The sequence below is a fragment of the Apteryx rowi genome, unplaced genomic scaffold (genome assembly GCF_003343035.1).
Source record: "Apteryx rowi isolate R43461 unplaced genomic scaffold, aptRow1 scaffold_35, whole genome shotgun sequence".
NCBI lineage: Eukaryota > Metazoa > Chordata > Aves > Apterygiformes > Apterygidae > Apteryx > Apteryx rowi.
In genome coordinates, this window is record NW_020449974.1 from 1,166,567 (window position 1) to 1,189,556 (window position 22,990).

The 22,990-nt window shown below is 41.1% G+C and overlaps 1 protein-coding gene across 1 annotated transcript in view; it reads right to left on the reverse strand.

Annotated features, from left to right (window-relative positions):
* ATRN (attractin) overlaps positions 1–21,938 on the reverse strand; it is a 124,214-nt gene extending 102,276 nt beyond the window's left edge. The window contains exons 1-4 of the mRNA XM_026072754.1: positions 21,844–21,938; positions 15,148–15,231; positions 11,201–11,314; positions 1,177–1,305 (exon numbers count right to left, since the gene is read on the reverse strand). Of these exons, the coding sequence (XP_025928539.1) occupies positions 1,177–1,305; positions 11,201–11,314; positions 15,148–15,231; positions 21,844–21,938 (422 nt within the window). The remainder of the gene's footprint in view (positions 1–1,176; positions 1,306–11,200; positions 11,315–15,147; positions 15,232–21,843) is intronic.
* Between the last annotated feature and the right edge of the window lie 1,052 nt (positions 21,939–22,990).

Consider the following 22,990-nt stretch of genomic DNA (forward strand, 5'->3'; position numbering starts at 1 on the left):
GTATTGCTAGACTGTAATACTGATAGCTGACAGTAGATGGTGTCACGGTTTATGGTATCAGCCACATGTTCAAAATTGGATGCCACTGCTTCTGCTAAGTTTCAAGCAGTTTTGCAAAAGCTCCTCATATTCTTCTGAAGCCCTGAAGAGGTGCTTGGATGACCCCCATCTTTCAAAGAATCGACTGTTTATTTAAATGCTTAATAAGGATTAGAACGTCAAACATTTTAAGATCAGTTTTCAAAACCTGATCACCTCATTTTACGGAAACTTTTAATTTTGCAAAAAGTCACCTGCGACCGAGGACCTTGTAGCTGATTCACTGAAGACAAAGGTGACTGCAAGTTACACCCAAACTAAAATATCCTAGTACAGCACAAACATAAGTTGTATCTGCAACAACATAAAATTCAAAGCCCATTATGCCCACCAGAAGGCAGAAATTCCATCTCTGCTAGTATGCCCGTACCACCATCTTTTACTTCAAAACATAACCTTTCGAAAAAAAGTCAATGAATTAGGGAATAATCTAGAATTATTTTGAAAAAGTTCATCAATAAGCATGAAATATATGTTAGCAATTAGAAAGAGCCCATCTATAATGTTTAAAATAAAAAACAAGGAACATTAAAAAAAAATTCAGACTAAAGGGAAACARGTTAAATAATTCAATCCAAAAACTGAAGAAAGAAAGCATATCTCCCCTTCCCATCCTTCCCACACACAAAAAACCCCCCCACACTTAGGGTATCTCAGCAATAGATATAATCCTGGATCTCAAGTGAAATGCGTGTGCTTATGCAAAGCATGTTCATGCAGAAGTGCCTCTGCAGAACGTATAAGAGCACACATATGCACAAAACAAATCAATTCTGGTTGACTGAATATGATCAAACAAATCTAATAACGTAAAATAAATAATATGATGTCTTTTTAAGCAAACATTTACCCACACTTGTAATTCACAACTGAAGTTAATGTCGAGCACATTACAGTTATTAGCTGTTGTAAGGGTATAATAAGGATAGAAATCTAAATTCAAGTATATACTCATAATTACATGCTTCAACAGCAATAGATTGTTTCAAGACAAAACTGAGAAAAGATCAATCTCCTTTTACTCAACCTGCAACATTCGTTTAATCTCCAAAACCACTTAGGAATGGTACTACTTACTTATATGTGATGTTAAACCCTGTCAAATTATAGGCAGCATCACTGAAGAAATGCAGAAGAGCATATCCAGAAGTAGCTACAACTTCTGGTACTGTTTCATTGCTGTCTTTCTCAGGAACAATAAGACCACTGAAAAAGAAAAATGTGTGTGTGAAATGAAATAATGAGGAGCAAAGCAACAATAGCAAACACAGTATACACATCTCAGTATGAATAAAATTACTAGAATTCAAGGTATTTATCTGAAGTAATGAATTTCCGTAAGTTGACTATAATTTTCATACGGCAGTGTTATCAGATTTTCTTCAACAGAACTCCTTAAATATTTGAAAGATGTTTTGAACATCATGGGTATGAATATGCAAACAACCCTCAAAATAACCACATTCTCCAGGGCTGAAAAATCCACCAGGTACTGTCGGAAACATGAAACCAGAGTCTTCAGGAATCAGTTTATTAAACCCTTTTGCTTGGCTTAATTATCTGCAAAAACAATGATCCAAGTTACTGACCGAGGAGTGTAGAAAACCCACAGAATATCAAGAGCAGTATTACCACTGCTCTCAATATGCATGGTTTTGGTTGAAGCTTTATGGCTAAAAGAAGGAATGCACATGGAAAACCCCAAAGTAACCAACTTGGCTCTTAGGAAAGATAGAGGTATATTAAATATGTGTTTAGCCTGAGTAAACCCAAAGTCRTCTAGAATTATAGTTTTCCTATTCCTACAAAAAAAATGACCTTCCCCTCTTATTATTCTCCCATGATTCAAACAGAACGCATTCCTAAAACAAGATGACATGCTCAAAAAGAGAACTTAGAGTGCCACAAAAGCATAAGCCTGTTGTACTAAGCCAGACTAAAGGTCTGGCCTAGGCCAGTATCTTCCCCTGACTATAGACTACAGCAAATGCTTAGGAAAGTCCGTAAGGAATAAAGCAAGCACAGAGCATTCCTGCAGTATAGTCATCCTGCCTCCCGAAACCCACAGTTCAGGCACTTTTTAACCTGGAGAACGCACCCCAGTCAGCACCTTTAAATAAACCCTTCATCCACAAATACATYTAATTGCTTTCTGAACCATTTTGTACCTTTTTCACCTAAAAAAGCTGCAGCAAGGAGTTCCACAACTTAACTCTGTGCTGGTAGAAAAGGTACTTCCTAGGCTAGCTTTAAATCTGCTGCCTGATCATTTCACCGAAGCCTCTTGAGCTCTTCCACTACGAGAAACAAGTATAACCACGGTTATTCACCATCTGCTTGCCATTCGCTATTTCAGATAGCCCCATCAGATCCATCACATCCACATTTGCTGTCTCTTCTAACCTAAGGGGCAATCACCCTCTTTAGTCCCACCTCATTTATTGTTTCATGCTTCTGATCTTCTCCGACTGCTTCTCAACACCCTTTCAGGTTCTGCTATAGCCTCCAACTTTTCTGTTCGGTTGGTTGGGTTTCTTGAGGGAGAAGGCTGTGAGAAGCAAGGATGGTGGCCAAAACTATCTACAGTGTTCACGAATGGACACCGTACAGATTTATATAATGGTTTACCAAAATATTTGGAATAAGTAAAGGAGACTAAATATCTCTTGAAAAAAAAAAGAAAAAGGAAATACTACCTATTTCACAAAATATTTTGTATCTAAAAGGAAATATTTATTCTTCCTTTAATGGAAGTCTGATGATAAGAAAATAAAGACAACAATTCCTCTCTGATAGAAAGGGCCTAACAGCAGGCAYGTGTTTTGAAGTCTATTGAAATCTCCTTTTTTTTTCTTTTTTTCTTTAAACAAGCYCTAAGTAAAGGGCATTGTCTAAAACTACCATGTATTAATAGTTAGCTGGAGTTTTCATATAGCTATGAAACCATCTTCCCCCAGTCTTAGTCCCATTTTTCAAAGGCTAAGTCAAAGCCTTTTCAAAAGCAAAGACTCAAATCCGCGCCGCAGATCTGGTCTGGCAGGCAGCGCAAACGCGGTGCCCTGCAGCACTCTTGTAAAAGCAGCCGAGCCTGGTTGCATAGCCGGTGACTTCTACTTATCCAAGAGCACCACGAACTAAAAAGCAACAATGAAAAGAATTTTTTCCATTAAGAGAGCCTTCTTTTCCTCTTTTCAGACCTATTCAGAACTGAAAGAGAATGCATTTGAAGATCGGTCACAGCCCAGGACAAATAGGGTACTTTGAGGTCACATTCTGCACCCGAGGAAAACATTCACAGCTATCCACAGCATCCCACCCAYGTCACCTATAAAATACACTTTTTTGTGATGCGAGTTTCTCTGTCCCAGCGATACCATATGATGGTGTGCTCAAAGCATAATACAGATGCCTGGTGATCGTTATCGAAAGCTTTTGCTATTACCGAAGTTGGGGGAGTTTGCACCGTGAGTGATGCGTGACATGTCACCAAGGGTAGGGTATATACACAAACTATAGAGTGACGCCTCCTGCATAAGAAATCTTACTGTTGACAAAAAGGTATGTTTCCATTTTACCAACATACCATAAAAATGTAGTAGCCTCATGCCATGCCTTGGTTAAACAACTCTGGTACATTTGCAGATATGCCTTTCAATAAACATTTCTTTGTGAGACGACCAATTATTTTTTCTTTTAGATCTCAAGGATATAGGATTAGAAGGCAAAATTCATTGCCTTTCTCTATTTATCAGTGCACAAGAGGTGCCTGTCTCATTCTGAAATTTTAGACTTCTGATCTGAAGAGGATCTCTCCCAAAAGACTGTCTACCAAAACATCAAAGAAGAGAAATTCTAATAAACYCCTCTTTGCTATTTTGGTTCATATAGTCTGCCTTTGTAATGCAAACGGTAGAACAGTATGTCTCCGCCACACGAAAACAGACATCTGAATATAATTCAGGGTAAGGCAAACTACAGCTCAGGGACAAGAGAGAACGTTCCTTTGTTCTGCGTTATTCTTCCTCGGCCTCATTTTTGCAGCATATATCAATGATATTACAGAGCAACCGAACTGAAAGACCCTGGAGGGGGGGAACACAGGAGAAAATACAAGCAGAAGAAAACAGCGCTGTAAGAATAAGAGAAAAGGAATGAAAAGAAGTAACGACAGACGACAAAAATGCCCAAAAGAACCTTTCCTAAAAAAATGACTAAAACAGGCCAAGTATTTGTTTTCTCTTGGAAAGCTAGCGTTTGGGATTTGCCTGCAAAGAATGCAGATATTTGCATAGTATGATTGCTCGATACGTGTGCCCCGCTTCTTTCCTCGCTTTCGATCTTGCTCTACTTTCCTGAAGACGAGCTGCAAACGGGCCTCCCCTTATGGGCCAGTCACAGAGCCAGCCAGATTTATATAACGAAAACAGCTTTAGTATCATAAGCAGTTTTATGCCGCTTATTTAGCTATTGACCAGTGGAGAAAGACACTAAACAAGCAAGCCCGATAGTCCCTGAATCACTCATATGCAAACATACTAAAGAGGATATGGTTTCGCCTATAAAACTTTAAAACAATCCCCACGACATTCAAGTGCTAGATCATAAAGTAATTCCACGTTGGAAAAAGCAACGAACAGAATACAGCACAAGTAACTTGAAGACCAGGGATAAGATAACGCATGTTAGGCACCATTTTGACTGGCCCAGCATGTACAAAACAGAATTTTGGCATTTTCTGCCGTAGCGCTTCCAACAGGAGGAATGTAAACAATAACGGATTACGCAAACTCTCTTTCATCTATGATCCAGAAGCTTTCCAAGACTCAACTCGGATCAACATTAGCCTGTTGCACAACACACCGTTTCTATGCTCTTTCGGAAGATTTCAAAACATTTCCCAACCATCGCTACTCCAAAGCAAATAAATACTCCCACTCAGCTAAGCTGTCCAACAACACTACTTCTTCCAAGCTGACCAGCAGGCCCCTGTTTTGCCCTGAAACACCTCTATTTTCTATGCACTGGATTTATCAAGTCAGGCTGAAAAACAACGTCGAGGACCCCTAACTTCATTATCGCCCCTTTACCTCTCCTGCCTTGCTCTCTCCCTGCTGTGCCATATAAGAACGAGAATTATTTAAGACGAAGGGCATCTCCTCAATTCCTTTTCCTTGATTTGGCATGCGAGCCTCATGATGAACACGGATTCATCGCTTTCTCCCGAGACTCAACCTGCCGGCGTGTCAAAGATCAAAAGCGTAATCAGTTCTACTGCTGCCTGAGCAGAAAAYGGTCAAAAAGGAAGAAAAKGGGAGCCATGAAAGCAAAGAGGGGRAAAAATAGCGCACGGATCACAGAGGAGGATAAAGGCGATATAGAAATATTAGGAGGACACTCGGCTTCTCAATCTATTGAAATGCAATATGAAACCATTCTTTTCAGACTTAATTTTAAGATACTTTGACTCATGTGGATGCACGTGTATGCAAAACGACGCTGCTTCTCCCTTATTAAAAACAGCCCAKGCACATTAGCCATGCTCGCAGCTACGAGGGTAAAAATAAGCAAGAAAGGAAATTACAAATGATCAAAAATAAATCAATGCCAAAAAATACGAAAGGAAAAAAAAGGGAGACTTGCTTCAAATTTATTTTCTTAAAGGAAAGCTAAGATCCTTGTGCAACAACACGGCTGAGTGTGGACTTTTAAGGAAAAGAAGCAATTACAATGACACTTGTGGAAAACAAACAAACAAACAAAAAAAAAGCTCATGACTGAGAGTTGGCAACACCCCAAACTAAAGTTTTTCTTGAAGCCATCCTCTCCGTGATACGCACAGCTCCAGATGCTGCAGTACCAGCACTGAGGCAAGCCTGCCTGCCCACGCAGAGCCCTCAAAATCAACAGGATTTGCCCCAAAAAATCATCAACTCTTACACAATCCTTTTCCTTCTCGAGAAACAGGATAAGGACAAATCACAAACATATTTTAATCTGTGTCTCATGAGCCACTRTCTTAATGGTTATATCACATGGTGAGTCTGACCGTAAAAGACGTGTTTCAGGAGAACATGAACTGAAATGAGGTCTCAGAAAGGACCTACATTTTTTTTGCCATCACAGTGAAGAAGTTCTATTTTTAAGAATAAAAATGATTTTAACCATTTAGCCCAGGAGAAACAGTCCATGCTAACTGCCATGGCATCAATTCCTTTTTTCTTTTTTAAAGCTTGAAGTATGTTTTTATCATTTAACAGCTRTGAAACTTGGTACAGGATATTTGACTTTGTGAGAAAAATAAAAATCATATTCTTCAGTCCATCAGAAACAGTTTAAAAAGGACCAAAAGACAAGAAGACCAAAGAAACTTTTTGTTCAAAACTTCATTTATAGGCCTCAATTTAACTCTGAGGATTTATCTTTTCAAACCCCTAAAATAGAAACTCTTTTTGTCCATCTTGTCAAATCGATTTGATGTTTTCAGAGGAGATTACAGGTCTAGTGAACAAAGCAATTTGGATATAATGTATTTACATTTCTCTGTGAAATCTGCCTTTTTACCAAAAAGACATTTTGATTAATCAATTGTCAGGCATTCAAGGGACCAACTGGCTCACTGATGGCTTGAAGGAGTAAACATCAACAAGAAAATATCATTTAGCAGGTACATTTCTAGCAAAAATAAATATGCTCCTCGCCTTACACCAGTTAGTTCTTTTTGTTTGTTTTGTGGTTTTGTTTATTTTTTTAAAAAAATCAACACGCTGAAAGGAACATCAAATCATCACTCGGGAAGAAAACAAATACAGCAACATAATAAGTACTGTAGAGGACAGGCTGCTAGGACAAAAAGCAAACCAGATTGCTCCATAAACTGAGCATACGCACAAAAAAACACATTGCAACCCCATCCAACGTAGGGCCAGAACATAACACGGGCCATGCAACCCCTCAGGAAGCAGGAGGAGTAAAACATGATTTGGGAGGGCATGGCTGAGTATGCGCTGAGCGCTAGCTCCATCAGAGCTAGATGAAAACCAGACGAAAGAGCAGATGAAAACCAGGAAAACCTAGTTACATGCACGAGAAAGGCACACACAGTGCAATGCATGCTAAAATTTTAGCATGAAACAGTTCCTTCAGTCTCCTTTACGCGGGGCCCTGGCACCCAGGGCTTGTTCTCTGCCTATACGTGCTGGAAGCAAAGACCAGTTGTTCCTATAAGTCTGTATAACGTCAGCTGTAAGTTGATTAGGGCCTCTGGATACTCTCAGAATGCAAATTGTGCCTACTCGACATGGTCCGTATGTTCCCCAATATAATTAATCCTCGCTAGCAATGACCCTGCTGTTATCAGATGATCATTTGCTCTAAGCGATGTAAGACAGGTGGATCTTGAGGGGTAAAAGCAGGGTTTGCAGATTAGTTCAGGAAGGGCATTTAGGATAAAGGAGAAGAAAGCGAGAGCGTTCGTGCATGCATGTGGCAGAAACACGGGCTACTAATACTAATCAAGAAACTGGGGCTGGGGGGAGTACAAGGAAAACCACCATTGCGACAGGAATAGGCAAACAGGGGGCCGAGATGTGAAGCACTTACAAAGGCAAGGACAAGGAGTCTCCATCTGATGCAGCAAGGAAAGGGAAGCCAACAGACCAGCTGTGAATGCTTTCAGACCAGCTAGAAAGCAGCTCAGAAGGAGACATGTGGGTCCTAAAGGACAACGAGCTGAACGAGCGAGCAGTACGCTCGTGCAGCGATGACGGCTAACAACATACCAGGATGCACCAGAAATAGTCGTCAGCAGGTCAAGGGACACCATCATTCCCCTCTCTTTAGCATTCACAAGACCGCACTGATTCCAGTTTTGGCTTCCCAGTACAACACACACACTAGAGCAAATCCAGCTGAGGGCCACCAAGACGGTCGGGGGCTGAACATATGAGGAGAGGCAAGAGCAAAGGGGTCTGTTTAGCTGGGAGCAGAGAAGGCTGAAAATGGGGGGGGAATTCAATTGCTGTCTTCAGTAACCTAATGCGAAGTTACAGAGAAAATAGGACCAGGCAAGGGGTTCACAGCAAAAGGACAAGAAGCAACAGACACAAGTTGCAACACCAGAAATTCTGATTAGACATTAGCAAAAAAGTTTTTACCATGAGGGTAGTCAAACACTGGACCAACTGGCCCAGAGAATCTGTGAAATCGCCACCCTTAGAGATATGCAAAACTTCGCTGGACAAGCCCTTGAGCAAGGGCCTGATCTAACTTTCGAGTCGGCCCTGCTTTGAGCGAGGGATCAGACCATGAACCTCCAGAAGTCCCTTCCAACCTAAATTACTCGATGCTTCTCTGACTAGTCACAAAACTAGGTTTAGAAGTGCCATATTCACCTGAAAATAATGAAAAGAAGGTAAGTTGCTCATGTTTTCTGAGGATAAGAGCTCATGGGCAGTCACTGCAGAGCAGCCAACGCAGCAATCGTCCGTTCAAGTTACCATGGGGCAGCCACTGCCATCTGCCAGTGCTAGCACAGTGACTGTCCATCTGGTACCTAAAAGCACATACGAGACGCTTCAGAGCGTCCTAACCCTGGAGGGCCAAGCACAGACCTATTGCCAAAGGTCTTCAAAGAAGAATGATCATTTCTGAAGAGCGAAATATCCCATGTCGCAATATGAAAATAAACTGCAGGAACTGCTCCAATAAACTCTTCCCATGGGTACAGTTAACACCACCACCCACAGACAACGGGTTTATCTTATCTGCTTCAGGTTTCTTCATTCTTTTCTGACGAATGCATTGGATTTCTGTTACCTCTGAAGTTCTTCTATTGCACAGTTGAAGCAACACATATTTATACTGTCTTTTTACCTATGATCACAATGTAAACCATCAAAGATATTTTTAAGCTTGCCTAATAGAAAAAAAAGCTTACTGCACAAGACTGGCCTGCCCTCGGACACTAACTTCAAGGAGTTTAGTAAACAGTTTATGCAGATATTTGCACCATGCAAATGTTTGCGTTATGCAGATTTTTTGTAATGCAGTTAAAATTGATAAAACCCCGTTTAGATTTCTCCTTATTCCAGTCTTGAGAATTTCCAAGATCATCTTATATTCAGGCTAAATACCAACTTTTGAACAAACAAAATGTGAACATCAGAAGGCCAAGAAAACATGGCGAGAGTGGTGAACAAAGTGAGGGCTCAGACAAGCACTGTTACGAGTCAGGGAGGTAGCAAAAGTTGAGCTTTGGAGAAGCTTGGCTGGAATCTACAGTGTTTATCAACAAACTTGGAAAGTTTACAGCGTCCCGGTGTGCAAAGTTCAATCTTGCAAAACTTCTGGCATGGTGCAGAAATAGTGAAGAGTAAAAGAAGCTTATGGTAAACACTAAAATTTAACACAAACTAAGAAAAGAAATAAAATATGGGCATTGCTCTTGAAAAATTCTTGGGAATTTTTTTTCGTATCAGGAAAAGATATTTTTCAACAGATTTTTTTTTCACCCTTCATCAAAATTAGAAGCATCTGCTATTTCCCGAACTTGGTTTACTGAACAACATAGCTCGGTACTAATGAAGATGAAATTCAAATGTCATCTAAAGCAATTAAAAAATTTTGAATTTTTTTTCCTACTTCAAAAATGTTACAGTATTAAGCTCACACTTGCTTGTCCTCAGGCACAAACTTCCTAGTGATTTACAGATGATTTTAAAGTCTAAAGCATAACTGTTAATGCTGTGAACTACTTATAACCTCAATTTAAAAAGCCTAATCATTTTTGGAAAGCACAGAAGAAACTGCAGGCACAAACTAGGATCATTTCACCTTTTCAACGGTGTATTAAAAATTAGCTCGATTAGAGCAAAAAGACTGAGACAAGACAACATTTTTTTCTCTTTGCACACATCAGTTCAGTGCATGATACCAGAAGAGTGCTTACAGGTTTTTTTGGAAGGCAGAAGGTTTCCTATACTTCAAATAGGATGAGAGAATAACGTAACATCTGAGTTGTGTGTCCTGTTTTGACCTTAGGTTGACTGTTTACAGGAAGCATTCTTTCATTACAAAACAACTCCAGTTTCATTAAAAAAAAAGGAAAAACAAGAAAAACACGCACTATTTTTACTTTTTTGCTCCACTTTTTGTTACTACGCTGATCTTGTTCCTTTCTCTCAGACGTTACAAGGACTTCTGAGAACAAACATGAAGCATTTTTAGAAGTTCATCGTAAAAATGAAAAGCAGCACTGCAGAAGGTTAACTACAGAAATAGCTAACTGGCCGCTTGCAACAAGCGGAGTCCAACGGGGGCATGACATTTTCATATACAACCCGGGGTTTTTTTTTTCATTTCAGCTAAAAGAATTGAAAACAGAAGGTGGTGCTTGTCACTGTGAGACTGAAGTACGCAAATGCACAGGTTAAATTTAGGTCTCCTCTTGAAACGTAGACTGTTAACCATTAGCCATGAATCAGTCTCTTACCACAGACAGATGAGCCGGATAGCAACCATCCGTCAGGAGAACAGTTTTATCTACGCGTATTTTTACAAGGCTGTCCAACCCATGACTGTTGTTTCTGAACATTTTCCAAGGGCTTTAAAAGTGTAAAGTTTAAAGTATGTAAGGATACACACTGGTCTACGAAAGCTATATGGCTGCAGTGTTGATTGCTTGGCCTCTTACCTTACGCCAACGGGGACATAATGCATGCTAAATGACTGTCATATTCAAACGTGATAAAAACGGGCAGTTTTCTGCATTAGAAGGAGCTTGCATGCAGAAGTACTTCAAGCTCAACAACATGATGATAATTTTTTGTGCCTAAAATAATTAGGATTTGGGCATGAAAACATAATACTTGCACGCTACACTACAGTAACACGATCTGTTCATTGTAAAAGCAAAAACAAATCAGTAATTGTTTATGCTGCTGCTGACTGCACAAAAGGACACCACTATATGTGCTGCATTGGCAGTATTATCTATTTAGATTACTGGAACATATTTATACTGCTAAAAGCCAAATACGGCTCCAGGGTCCAAGTTAAAAAAAACATCATTGCATACAGCTAGTTTCTTACTGAGTAAACTTACCTAAAAGCTGCCAGTAAGGGAGCATAAATTGAATCTCCATCATACACATATAAATGGTCCCAACTGCATTCTGTAGCAAAGTGATTGAATCGAAGCCTCAGGATTGTGTTTGGCCTGTAAATAATAAAACATTTGTAATTAGCCACTCAGCCCACACGACAGAATCCATCCGACAAACTCCTCTGGGTTGTAGCTCCCCTTTCAACAAGAAATTGAGTTAGAGTAACTGTATTTACTTCAAAAGTGCTGTGGCTTTCATTCTTGGTGTGCACGCTCCTCTGGCATTAAGGAATAGATTCTTTTTGGTCAGAAACACAACTGTGTCCCTAAATCGTCCCCCACCACCGACAGCAGAAACTGCAGAGCAGGCCCAACCAGCCCTCTATTCCTTTGCCAGCACATAATGATAGGGCTTTGCAGAACCAGGCAAGGAAAATCCATACGGACAACGCACTTAAAGAATCACAATCACCATCAGGGAACCAACCGATTCCCTTTTTCTTTGTTCGAGGGATTTTCTGCAGATCGATATGATGTCCTGAGATTGATTATTTCCTCGGAAGCTGGCAGAAAGCCTTCTTTATCACTTTATTACTTTTGCAGGACTGTAGGACTCTCCTGAAGGAAACCTCTCAGAACTGGAAACCTTCTGAAATACGCTACAAGGGATGCTAACTAAAGAAGTTCTGAGTCTTGCCCACCACCCTTTGGGAGCTGGGAAATACAGGTCAAGAGAATGCGGAGGAGGTTTGTCTTCTACAGAATGAAAGGCCCTGGGCTTGTAATTTCTGCCAAAAGGAAGGTCTTTCATTACTTGGACTGTCAATATACAGTAACCACTGCCCCTTTACTCTTTACAAATGCTAGACAGCTTGCTTGGTTTTCTTCTGTGGGCACCAGTTGAGAATGAAAGAACTGGAATTCCTGAAAAAGAGATCTGCCACCTTCCACCTGAGCACAGCACACCCCAAAACACCCTGATGTTAACTGCACCAGTCCAGAGGTCTCTCCTCTGGTGACTTTAGTAAGTCTCTCGACAAGGGAAGGGGGCAGAACATTCATCTGTTCACCTAATTTCTGCAGAGGACCACCAGGAGGCCTGATCTTATGAGATGCATCAGTAGGAAAAAAGATTTTATTTACTTGATGAAGGGATGGAAACAGTAGTTCAGGAAGCAAAACTGGCCAGCATTCATTTAACAGATGTTCAGGTGCTGTTAGTTGCACTGCTAATATGCAGAGTTACATCTAAAGAGAATCACATGAAAGCGACAGTGCCTACCCAATTTAGCAGGCAGCGCAGATGCCCTGCTTAGCACACCAGAAACACCTTTGTCAGGAGAACGTTCTCCAAGAGCTCAGCCCAAGGGGGGTGAAAACACCACTGACTTTGTGCTTGAACCCTGAGATACAAGAACAGCACATCTACAGAGGTGCTGCTTCTTCCTACCCACAGCTGTAGCTGTTGAAAGGGTAGATGCACTCACTAGGATCTCTTCAACAACACTGCCCTGGGGTTCAGATGAAATCCTTGCTCATCCTAATCAAATAAATTAATAAGACATCAGCCTGCCGTACAGTCCTTCCTTCCTACGGAAGGAGAATTCTTAAGGGAGCTATTCTGCAAAAGAATAATTTTTTCGATAGGCATCCTGATCTTTTCCAGGCTTTTGGAAAAAGAGAAGCGGGTACAACTCCAGGATAACGTCTTGCTTAAAGAAAAGGTACATCGTCATTTCAAAATGGAGCAGCCTACGAAATTGTGGGGATTCTGCTTCTACTTTAACAGCCTGACAGCTGTAGAGCAGAGAGAAATCCTTAATCAATAAAAGCTTTAGACAAATAACAAAAAGAAAGAGATTATTTATGCTACAGCTAACAACTCATTAGCAGACAGCATTCATCTGCAGAAACGCAAGACACATGGCGCACAGGTTCTGCCTTAGACAAGATCCTGAGGCTGGCTGGATCTGCCTTGTCTCACACTTGAGGGAATGTCCTGAGATGAAGACACTGCACACACACCGGCCAAGAAGAATCATAAAAGGTGCTAAAAAGAAACCGGTACAGTAATGAACACGTGACTTATTTTATGTCTGAATTTATCTAGTGACTTCGAGTGCACGTTTGGATTGCATCTTTACTTGCTAACCTCAAAAGCCCTCTACATACCAGTATGCTAGCACCGAGGCGAAGGCACTTAGCAGAACGCAACAGCTTTGCAGAAGCTGTTCTCAGAGTACAGATCTCTTTGGGAATTTCACGCTTGGCAAAGAGCTTTGGCTATTTTCTCCGGGGTGCATAATCATGCTGATTAAAACTGCTGAAGCATCTCCTTTCTGCCAACCACCATCCTCTGACAGCAGGGTATAAACAATCAGAAGCAGGTAGAGAAGACCTACTAAAATGCCTGCTTATGAATAAAGAAGGAACATTTTCATACACGTCTTCACAGCAAGAAAGATCTCGGTTCAACCTTTACAAATTGGTATTTCTCTACAAAGCCTCATAGTATTAACTGAAGGAGCAGTTATGGTGACATTATCAGGGACCTGTGAGAAGCACTTCACTTCTGATAAAAACAGAGTCAAATTAGCCTTTAGGGAAAAAAGAAAAGCACATGGGGTTTATGCTCACTGTACTGTACTTGCTGAGGCTGGTTCGTCTGTCATAACACCCTTTTTAAAACATCTCCTAATTATTTATAATTCCAAACTGGCTGCAGCTATATTTTTACTACATACAATAGTTAAGAGGTGTAGCTGCTTAAGACATTTAACTTTGATCTTAACTGTAATAAAAACACGCATGCCTTATATAGTTAATGGTGAGTGCTAGGCTTCCAATTTCAGGTTCTGAACGTCTCTCTGGAATAGCTTAGCCTTCACCTTGGAGTATCTTGGGAGTTTAGGCATTTAAGTTATTCATCCAAAATAAATGTCTGAAGTAGACCAAGCGAATACCTTTCCATCCTCACCCATCAGACCTCTCAAACAAAAAGAGAAGACTAAAGATGAACCTACCCTGGGCTTTTTAAAAGTTCTGATCCTCCAAGATGCTGAGTGACCTCAGCTTATAAGATTTCAAGGCGAGTGAAATCATCCATGCTTTCACCTGACTTGTTCCTGTTCACAAACCTCTCATATGAGTCCACTTATTGATTCAGGCAGCAGTATAGAATATGACTTAACATAAAGTTGTTCATGGCATCATAACTGACCATACAAAATTTTAAAGACTTCCAGATTGATTTTACAGGCCTGGTGTCAGTCTGGTGCCAATACAGACGCTCTGAACTGCTGTATCAGTAATCAGGGACAGTCAGAGGATAGCACTAAATGGGCTATTCCTAAAATCACTGCAAGAGATAGCAGTAAACAATATAGCAATCAAATACAGCAACAATAGGGAAACTAGGGGAAGAGTTCCGAGGGACTTTTCGCGGTGTAGAAGTCCTTTGCAAAAGGTCAGTGGTCCCTCTGAAGTCATCACGGCCTGCTGGGTAAATAAGCATCTGAAGTGCAACATTACAGAAATTGAATCTTTACAAACAAGAGCTGTTATACAGTTTGTTCTTTCTACTCTTTCATAATGCCAAAAATTTAAATACATAGTAAGGTTCAAGAATCTGAATGGCCAGCTATGGTAGCAGTTAATAATTAATTTTTTTTTATTTGCACAGAGACATTTATTCTGATTTTCCATGCAAAGTTTCAACATGAAGAATGTTTTATACAGGAGACCTCAAACTGAGAAGTTAGTTTTCAGGGTTCACTCGTACAAAAACCCTTATTTATCAAGATAGGGCAGCACCTAGTTACTCAAGTTTCAACAACAGTAACAAAAAAGCCATGATGAGATCTAAAAATATTCTGTGTAGTTAAACCTCACCTAAAAGTTACAATAAACATCACTATCAAAAAAATCTAGATGTTCACTACACTCACCTTCCTTCAATGAGCCAGGTGCATTTTGTTTTGTATTTGTAATTTCCAGGACCATCCGTCACATACCCCGAAGGCCCAGTGAGTCTGTAAATAAAAACAAGCATTTAATATTATTAAAGGCTCATAAAGGATACCCTGAATTTAAAAGATCCATCATTAGATTTTCATATACTGAATAGCCATTACAAACAAACCTAAAACAATGCAAAACAAATGATGAGGCAATTGGGATTCTGCTATTAAACTCTTTTCCTATGCTTTTTGACGACTGTCCTTAGAGCATGACAATTAGGAGCGATGCCTTCTCCATCAGGTTGATGGCATTCTTCTCCAATCAGCACAAAAAGAAAAAAAAAGAGCTTCTTCCACATAGAGTAATATACAGACTGCCACACAGCCAGCAAAAGTAATTCATTAACAGAAAGCTAAAATTATTTCTAAACTATTTATTTATACAAATTACACAGTTCTTGAGAGAAGAATATCAGACGGAGCCCATGGTGCAGCCTCTCGTCCATTCTATATTTGACTCTTCAAACTCCCTTATGACCTCTTTACAGACTAAACAGAGGACTGATTTCTATAATCTTCCACTGCAAAGTAGGGCCTTAATTTCTCGTGCATATAAATACTGCATAAATCAAGACAATCTCAGAACACGGCAATTCCACAAATCCCTCAACTTTGGTCAGGCGCTCCCACTCCCATGCTATCCCCTTCCACTGGAGCACAGTCATGGGGTGAGTCACGTCAGGTATCTGATCTGCGAACAGTTTTTATTTTCCCCTTCATCCACATCAGTTTTCACCCTGGAATAGTCCCACATCTGGTTCACTCTAGGCCCGTACGAAACACGGCACTGAGACTGGGTCAGCACTGAAACAGTGACACTTCTTTCAGCAGCAGCACCCGCGGTAACTTCATGCCCTCTAGAGTTACAAAGTCGGACTCTTTCTGTCCCCCCGTATTGCTTTTCTGACATGTAAGCACTTCCGTTATCCAGATCCCTATGCTTCCAGACTCCACAAAGATCACAGAATAGCTGGGGTTAGAAGGCACCGCTCGACCAACTCTCCTGCTCAAGCAGGGTCACCTAGAGCAGGTTGTCCGGGACCATGTCCGGTCAGGTTTTGAATATCTTCAAGGATGGAGACTCCACCATCTCTCTGGGCAACCTGTCCCAGTGGTCAACCACCCTCACAGTCCTTGGGAGACTTGCAGCCCACGTCAGGTGATCAAAGTGAAAGAGGTTAAGTGGTTCCCACTGCCAGGATGGTGCCTGAAGGACTACGCTATAGACAGCTCCTTCCCCTCTGCACCTGTGAAGTGGAAGGTGACCATCTGATAGTGACAAAGGACTTTGGACAGGGACATGAAAGTAGAAAATACAGCTGGAATCATTCATCCCAGGACACTCAATAAATACCAGCACTTAAAAGCATCAAAAATTCAGAACGCCATAGAGAGAGAGAGAAGGGAACAAAACCAGTAAAGAAGAAGAAACATCTTCTTATTAACATCTGCAAAACACTGTACAGGTGCAAACGCTAGCCAACCGCATTTCTCTACACACTGATTGCAGTGATGTCCAAACAAGAAAGAGCAAACAATGCCGAGCTCACAAGGGCATTTTGATCAAAATTTAATCAGGACACCGTAAAACGTATGTCAGAACTACGTTTAACTTTTTGTTGTGCTACAAAGGAAACCGATATTCTGCTATTACTGCTAGTAGTTAGCATGAGTAGCCCCACAAACAGGTACTGGAAAGAGTGGGCGAAGACATGCAAAACCTGTTTCTGCATTCCCAGACGAAAGGGCGTATTGATTACTATAATTCTTAATGCGACAGCCAAATACACGCATACTGTAATTCAAGACGATAGCAGCCATCTCCTGCTGGCTGCAGCTGTACCTTGTCTCCTCCATAGATTTTTACAGGGCAAGTTTTCTCCAAAGACCATGGATAACTGGGAGCACAGAGCCACCGTTCAGGGGCTGAGGGAGACGGATCCAGCAGGAGCTCAGGGCAGCAGATCTAATCTCTTAGGTTCACATCTGCATCTTCTGTCTCAGCTTAAAGACTGGTAGGAGCACGCATAGGCAACGGACAAAAAAAACAGGAGCCAAAATCATCTGGACACATGCTCCTAGCTCATATGCATTAGTCAAAATGTTCCAAACTGCTATTAGCAAGTTGAGTGGAGCAGCAAGCGGTGAAATAAAATCACCAGGTAAGGACAACGTCGAATGTAAGCAGCATTCGAAGATGCCCAAACACCACTTTCTGGCAGAGGATTCCCGGGGAGGTTATAAATTCCACACACTATAAATTCCAGAGCAAATCAAAGCCTTCTGGCGTAACTCAATTGTCCTACTTAAAGCATAGTTTTAGCAAAATAAAAACACGCGGCGAAATCAAATTTGGCAGAAAGGAGAAGGAAACAATACCACAAGTCCCCAAAATAGCAGTATTTTGGAACATTTTGTTATGACTTTTCCTCCTGTTAATGCTGTTATCTGATTTTTTTTTTTTAAGGTATTTTGACTGAGTCAAAACAGTCTCCCAGAGTCTTTTCCACAGAATAATGTTAAATTTACACACGGTTCACTTCTGATACAAATTTTGAAAGAACAGATTTGGAAAACTAATTTCCTCTTTCTCCATATTGATTTATTACTATACTTTCCTACCTCAGAAATTTAGCCTAAGATTTTTAAAACTCATTTAAAACTACATTTAGGCAAGTGAAGAAAAAAAAAAGTCCAATTTTTAGGAGCACAGGAAACATCTGTACCTTCCATCGATTTTTAAGGCTTCAACATCTTTGAAAATTCAACTTACTTATCTGTATTTGCAAAAATGGATGCAAATTCCAAACTGTGTGCAATAAATATCCAGTCCTTTTGTCTAAAAATCTGACCTTTGGAAAATAGTATCCACGAAAAACCTAGGAAGCAAACTGTATTGACTCTTCGCCGCTGGCAGCGTTTTGCCCGCAACCAGGAGTAAACAGACTCTGGGAGCCCGAGCAAGTCTCGCAAACTCAAAACAACCTTGTGCAATCTGCCAAGCTCTCCAACAGCCTCTACTCGGAACAATTTTCTCTGGAAGCAATTACTAAATCATTCACCACAGAAACACTATCAAGAGCACCACACACACACACACACACACACACACACAAAAAAAAAAAAAATCCCTAAGTACAACAGTCCTGGCCACATGTCTGGTCATATTTTAAGTGATGCAAAAAAACAAAGCGCAGGATTTAGTTTTAAAAATAACCCAAGTCAAATTTCCTTGATACGCTATTATTTAAATAGTAATCTCTAAGGTATTTGGATTCCTTACTAAGCTTTGGAAGCCGCTGCCATTAGCCACAAAAAAAGCACATTAAAAAAAACCAGCGAATTCAAGTCTGTGAAAGCAAAAGAATTAGGAGCGAAGCGCTTATCACATCTCCAGTCTGGAACGGGCAGGACCTTATCGGACACGCATTACTCTATAAACACTCTCTCGCAAAGACATGCTCCAAGACAGACAGAAATAAATACTCAGCACAAAAAAGCAAACGAATGCTGGAATTTTAGCTGTATATTCAACAAAGCAAGCTCAGCACAAGTTAGAAAAGCAAACAAAACCCCGTCCCCAGCAATTTAGGCCTGCTTGCACTATACGGATGACGTCCTGCTTTGTATTTGTGGGTCCTGATAACCGGACACGCTCTGGACAGTGTTTTGGTTTGGGCTGTGGGAAAAGTCTCCAGAAGCGAATGCATGAGAACTCGCGGAGGGAAAGTGCCCCAGGAGCAAGGTGCTGCAAGACGGGACCACGCACCCGGGGCTATTCTCACGATGTACACTAGAAAAACCCACAACTACGTAACACGCAACCAACGTCATCAGGATCCAAGGTCTTTCGGCTAACGTACTAGAAAGATGAAGTCCAAAGGGTAGCGTGGCATTTTCTGCCGGTTACTCTCCCACTGCTCAGCCCAGCTTTAGTTTGCGTATTTACAATTTTATCGCTGGGACGCAAACTCGAGCGCCGCGATGTTTGGAAAGCTATCGATTCCCATGTCTGTTTGCCGACGCAGCAGTATATAAAGCTTCTCTACGGCAAGCTCTCAGGCTAAGAAGGGCTGCCGAGGACACCACGTCCACGCTACTCCTACTCCGCGACTCTCTGCTGCGCTCTAAGAAAACAAAAAAGCAAGGTCATTTCGGTTTTGTGTGCACTGCGTAAACACACATATACACACACAACAGTGGGATAACACACACAAAGCTAGATAACAAGTTTAACATGTACAGAGCTGCAATATTGACTTTAAAACCACCAGGGTAGGAAAAAAAAATATTGCAAGTATCTGTTTACAAAACTCCGATTTTAAAACCTATACGTAGGTTCATGTACGCGCTACCTAGGCTTGTTTTGAACATTACCAGATGGCAGCTTTGTTGTTCATATTCGATCTAAATTTTTCGCTGATTTTCAATTAGAATTGTTTTTTCCCCCCAATATTTAGGAATCAAATGGAACACAGAGATGGCATTAGCGAACTGAACCTACTGCACGACATATATCCAAAGGGCTCCAACCCCGAGCGCTTCGCACATCACCTTTTTGTAAGATGAAGACCAAAGAACAGCAATGAAAAGGATTATGGTTTTGCAAAAAAGAGCCTGCTGCAAAGAAATATTTTACATGAAAGAATTCTGTGTATTTAGATACTCTTCTCCAGTTCTGGCAGCCCCCCAAAAAGCACAACGCTAATGCAGGAAACTCAGATACCAAGCAGTGGCATCTCCTGGAACAATGTTAGGTAAAAAGCAATATCTGAGCACCAGAACATCTCAGATAAATACATATGGTTTTAATAACAATCTGGTTAATACTAGAAGTGTGTATTTTTCAAATACAAATTAGTATACACTGCCTAAGTTCCTACAGAGACATGATCTACGCAACCAGGCAAAGACTCAAATCCGTTACCAATCTATTAAATCTAAAACAGTCTTCTTGCTAATTATTAAGTGCAGGAAAGTCCAAAACTCAAGAGTACCTTATAACATAGGAGTAAATCATTCTGAGGCACTTATTTCCAAATGGTAGAAACATTAAAGGTAAACTATATGGTGATAATGAGTTGGTGAATATACTTATCTTCACGAGAAGAAGTAAAAACCAGAAAACGGAAATTGCCTCTTCATTACTCACCAGAGGTAAGCAGGCTGATTTGGTTTACGCAGCACATCAATCCTTAACCTCTCTAAGATACCATCAGTGGATCTCAAAGTGGTTTGCATCACTTTTCAGTAAGACTGCAAAGACACTTTAGTGCCACAGAGCACACACCAGCATTCTCACTCCTTAGCACGGCCTTGCCATTAAAAAAAAAATTGGTCCCTCATGCTAATTTTGAGGCTACTAAAACTAGAGCCTGATGCAAACAATAAGTCTTCCTTCTCTCTCCCGAGTGCTGCTGCGCTGCCTCAAGAACACAATTAAAAGCCATTGTTTCAGTTAAGTTCGAACTTGCATCCTATAAAGAAAGGGCTCTTAAGGGCTATTACCAGAACAACGGCATCCTATCCTAGGACGATTAACAATTTAGCTCTGTTCGTTTTCTCAAAAAATGCAGTCTTTGAGGTTAAAGGCTATATCCTTTTATGGTGTGCCACAGGCAAATATCCTAATTTATAGACATGGAATAGTGATCAGCCACATACAAGATGAGTGAAACCCATCAACTAAATCTACACACCTATTCCACGAATTTCGAACATGTGTAACAGCCAGGTCCCCTCTTCTGCCAACTAGATGTCTCACCACAGGTATAGCTAGAAAGGAATCATTAATTACATATCAGGTCTCACACAGAGAAAGGTAAAGATGTTCCTGGAAAACTAAGTTTAATAAGGATTTAATGCATGCAGCAACAGGTATCTAACCAAAGACTGTGTATATAGAGAATCTTCCCAATCCTGCACAGGTCCGAAGCCCCCACTACAACTGAGATAACAACAGAAYCATCCTCGAGATGAGCAAACCCATGCAAAAGTTGCTGCTGCCACCGTAATACCAGAAGTATCAAATCTGATCACCTTAACGCTACAACTAAGAGCACAAAATCACTGCTTGCTCCCCTGATGCTTTTTCCAGGTGGTCCTCCATGGTGTACCACGCTGGTTTCTGTACCCAGTTTGAAGGTAGCCCTACTCTGTGGTTGCAAATATTCTAGGGTTAGAGCTTCTGGATGTTGTCACCTCCCACTTCATCTTGATGAAGCCCAGATCATGTCCTCCTCCCTGGGTGGTGGGAGGTTGACACGGTATTTAAAGGAAAGTCCCAATCTCAAAGGGGACGCTCCTCAACAGCTCCAGCAAAGTATGGTTGAGCTGTTTCTATTAAGTCACGAAAGCACAAAGCGCAGGTGAAAGGTGTCCCACAATAGCTTGCTACAACTCCAGCCGGTGCCAACACTCAGTTTGGACAGCAAGAGTTTGAAATTCCCACAACAATGTCATATATCACTAAACTCCACAACAGAGAGGCACACAGCCACACAATACCTGGAAAATCTGAAGGATGTGCAAGCAAAGAGTGTCTTCAACCATTCTCCTACTAATGGCCCGCTATGCCAGGGCCTGCAGAAACATCCTCTGCATTGCCTTCACTGCCTGGGTTACTCAGAGAGAACCAGGTCCTTCAGGGTCCCTTTGTGCCACTCGGCCGATTTCACCCTAGCAAAGGGGTCAGATGACGTGACAGTCACGCTCTCCATTTAATAGCTTCTATTTTCATCACRCTTTCTGTGATACAGCTGAACTGACATTAAAGAGCTCTCTTGCTTAAAAAAAAAAAAAAAATCAAATGACTGGCACAGTTAATTTGATATGGGAAACAGTTTCTTCAAAGGACAGATTAACTTTGCCCTTCTGTGCGAGATATGTAAAAATATGGAAAGCGATTTCCTGATTGCTGATCAGAGATAAGAGCAGAGACTGAAAATCTCAACAAGATCTGAGAGAGGATGGTCAGAGAAATTTTTATCAGGTAAAATGCATCACTGCAGTCCCTCCTGTTTAAGTCACAAACTGCAGCATCGATGCTTACAAGCCTCCTTAATCTTGCTTTGCTCTTGAAAGATGTGCTTCAAGCTGACAAGACTCTGGGCTCCAAAGAAGACCGAGTGCATGTCTACGGCCCGAGATATTTAAGAAAGCACAAATGGTGCATTCCAGTCTTAAAAACCTTCAGYTGACAAGCTAGAAACCAGATATTTTCAAGCATGGCCCCCTTTCAGTTGGCTACCAGCATCTCCTTTGAGCTCCCATTCTTGACACTTTGACCAGCTCCTACTCTTCAGCTGTCACAGAAAAATGAGTGTCACCCAAGTTGTCTCTTTCTGGCTGGCTGGTGCCTCTGCCATCATCCCCCTGGAGCGGTCAGCTGCTTTCAGCATCATCTGCAGTGCCGTTCTCAAAAAGCGTCACCTCCACAGCTTAAGTAAGTAGAACCTTCTTGGAGCTCCTCACAGTGCTCTAGTCATTGCTTTAAAGYGTCACTTGCCTAACCACCTCTTCTCCTGGGGAAGGAGAGGAATTTCAAAGGCATTTCATGTCAATGTACTTCAGCTCCTCTTCACAGAAGAGATTTCTTTTCTTTCTTACCCAGACACAAAGTTATAATAATAGGTAAAAGAATTAAACCCATGGACAAATTGTTTGCCAAGACATCAAGTTACCCAACCTCAGCACGCGGACAACAGAAGTGATGAAGAAAAAGTTGGCTTCGCCCCCTCCTCTGCCATTTCCTGGCATGTCAGAAGCACTG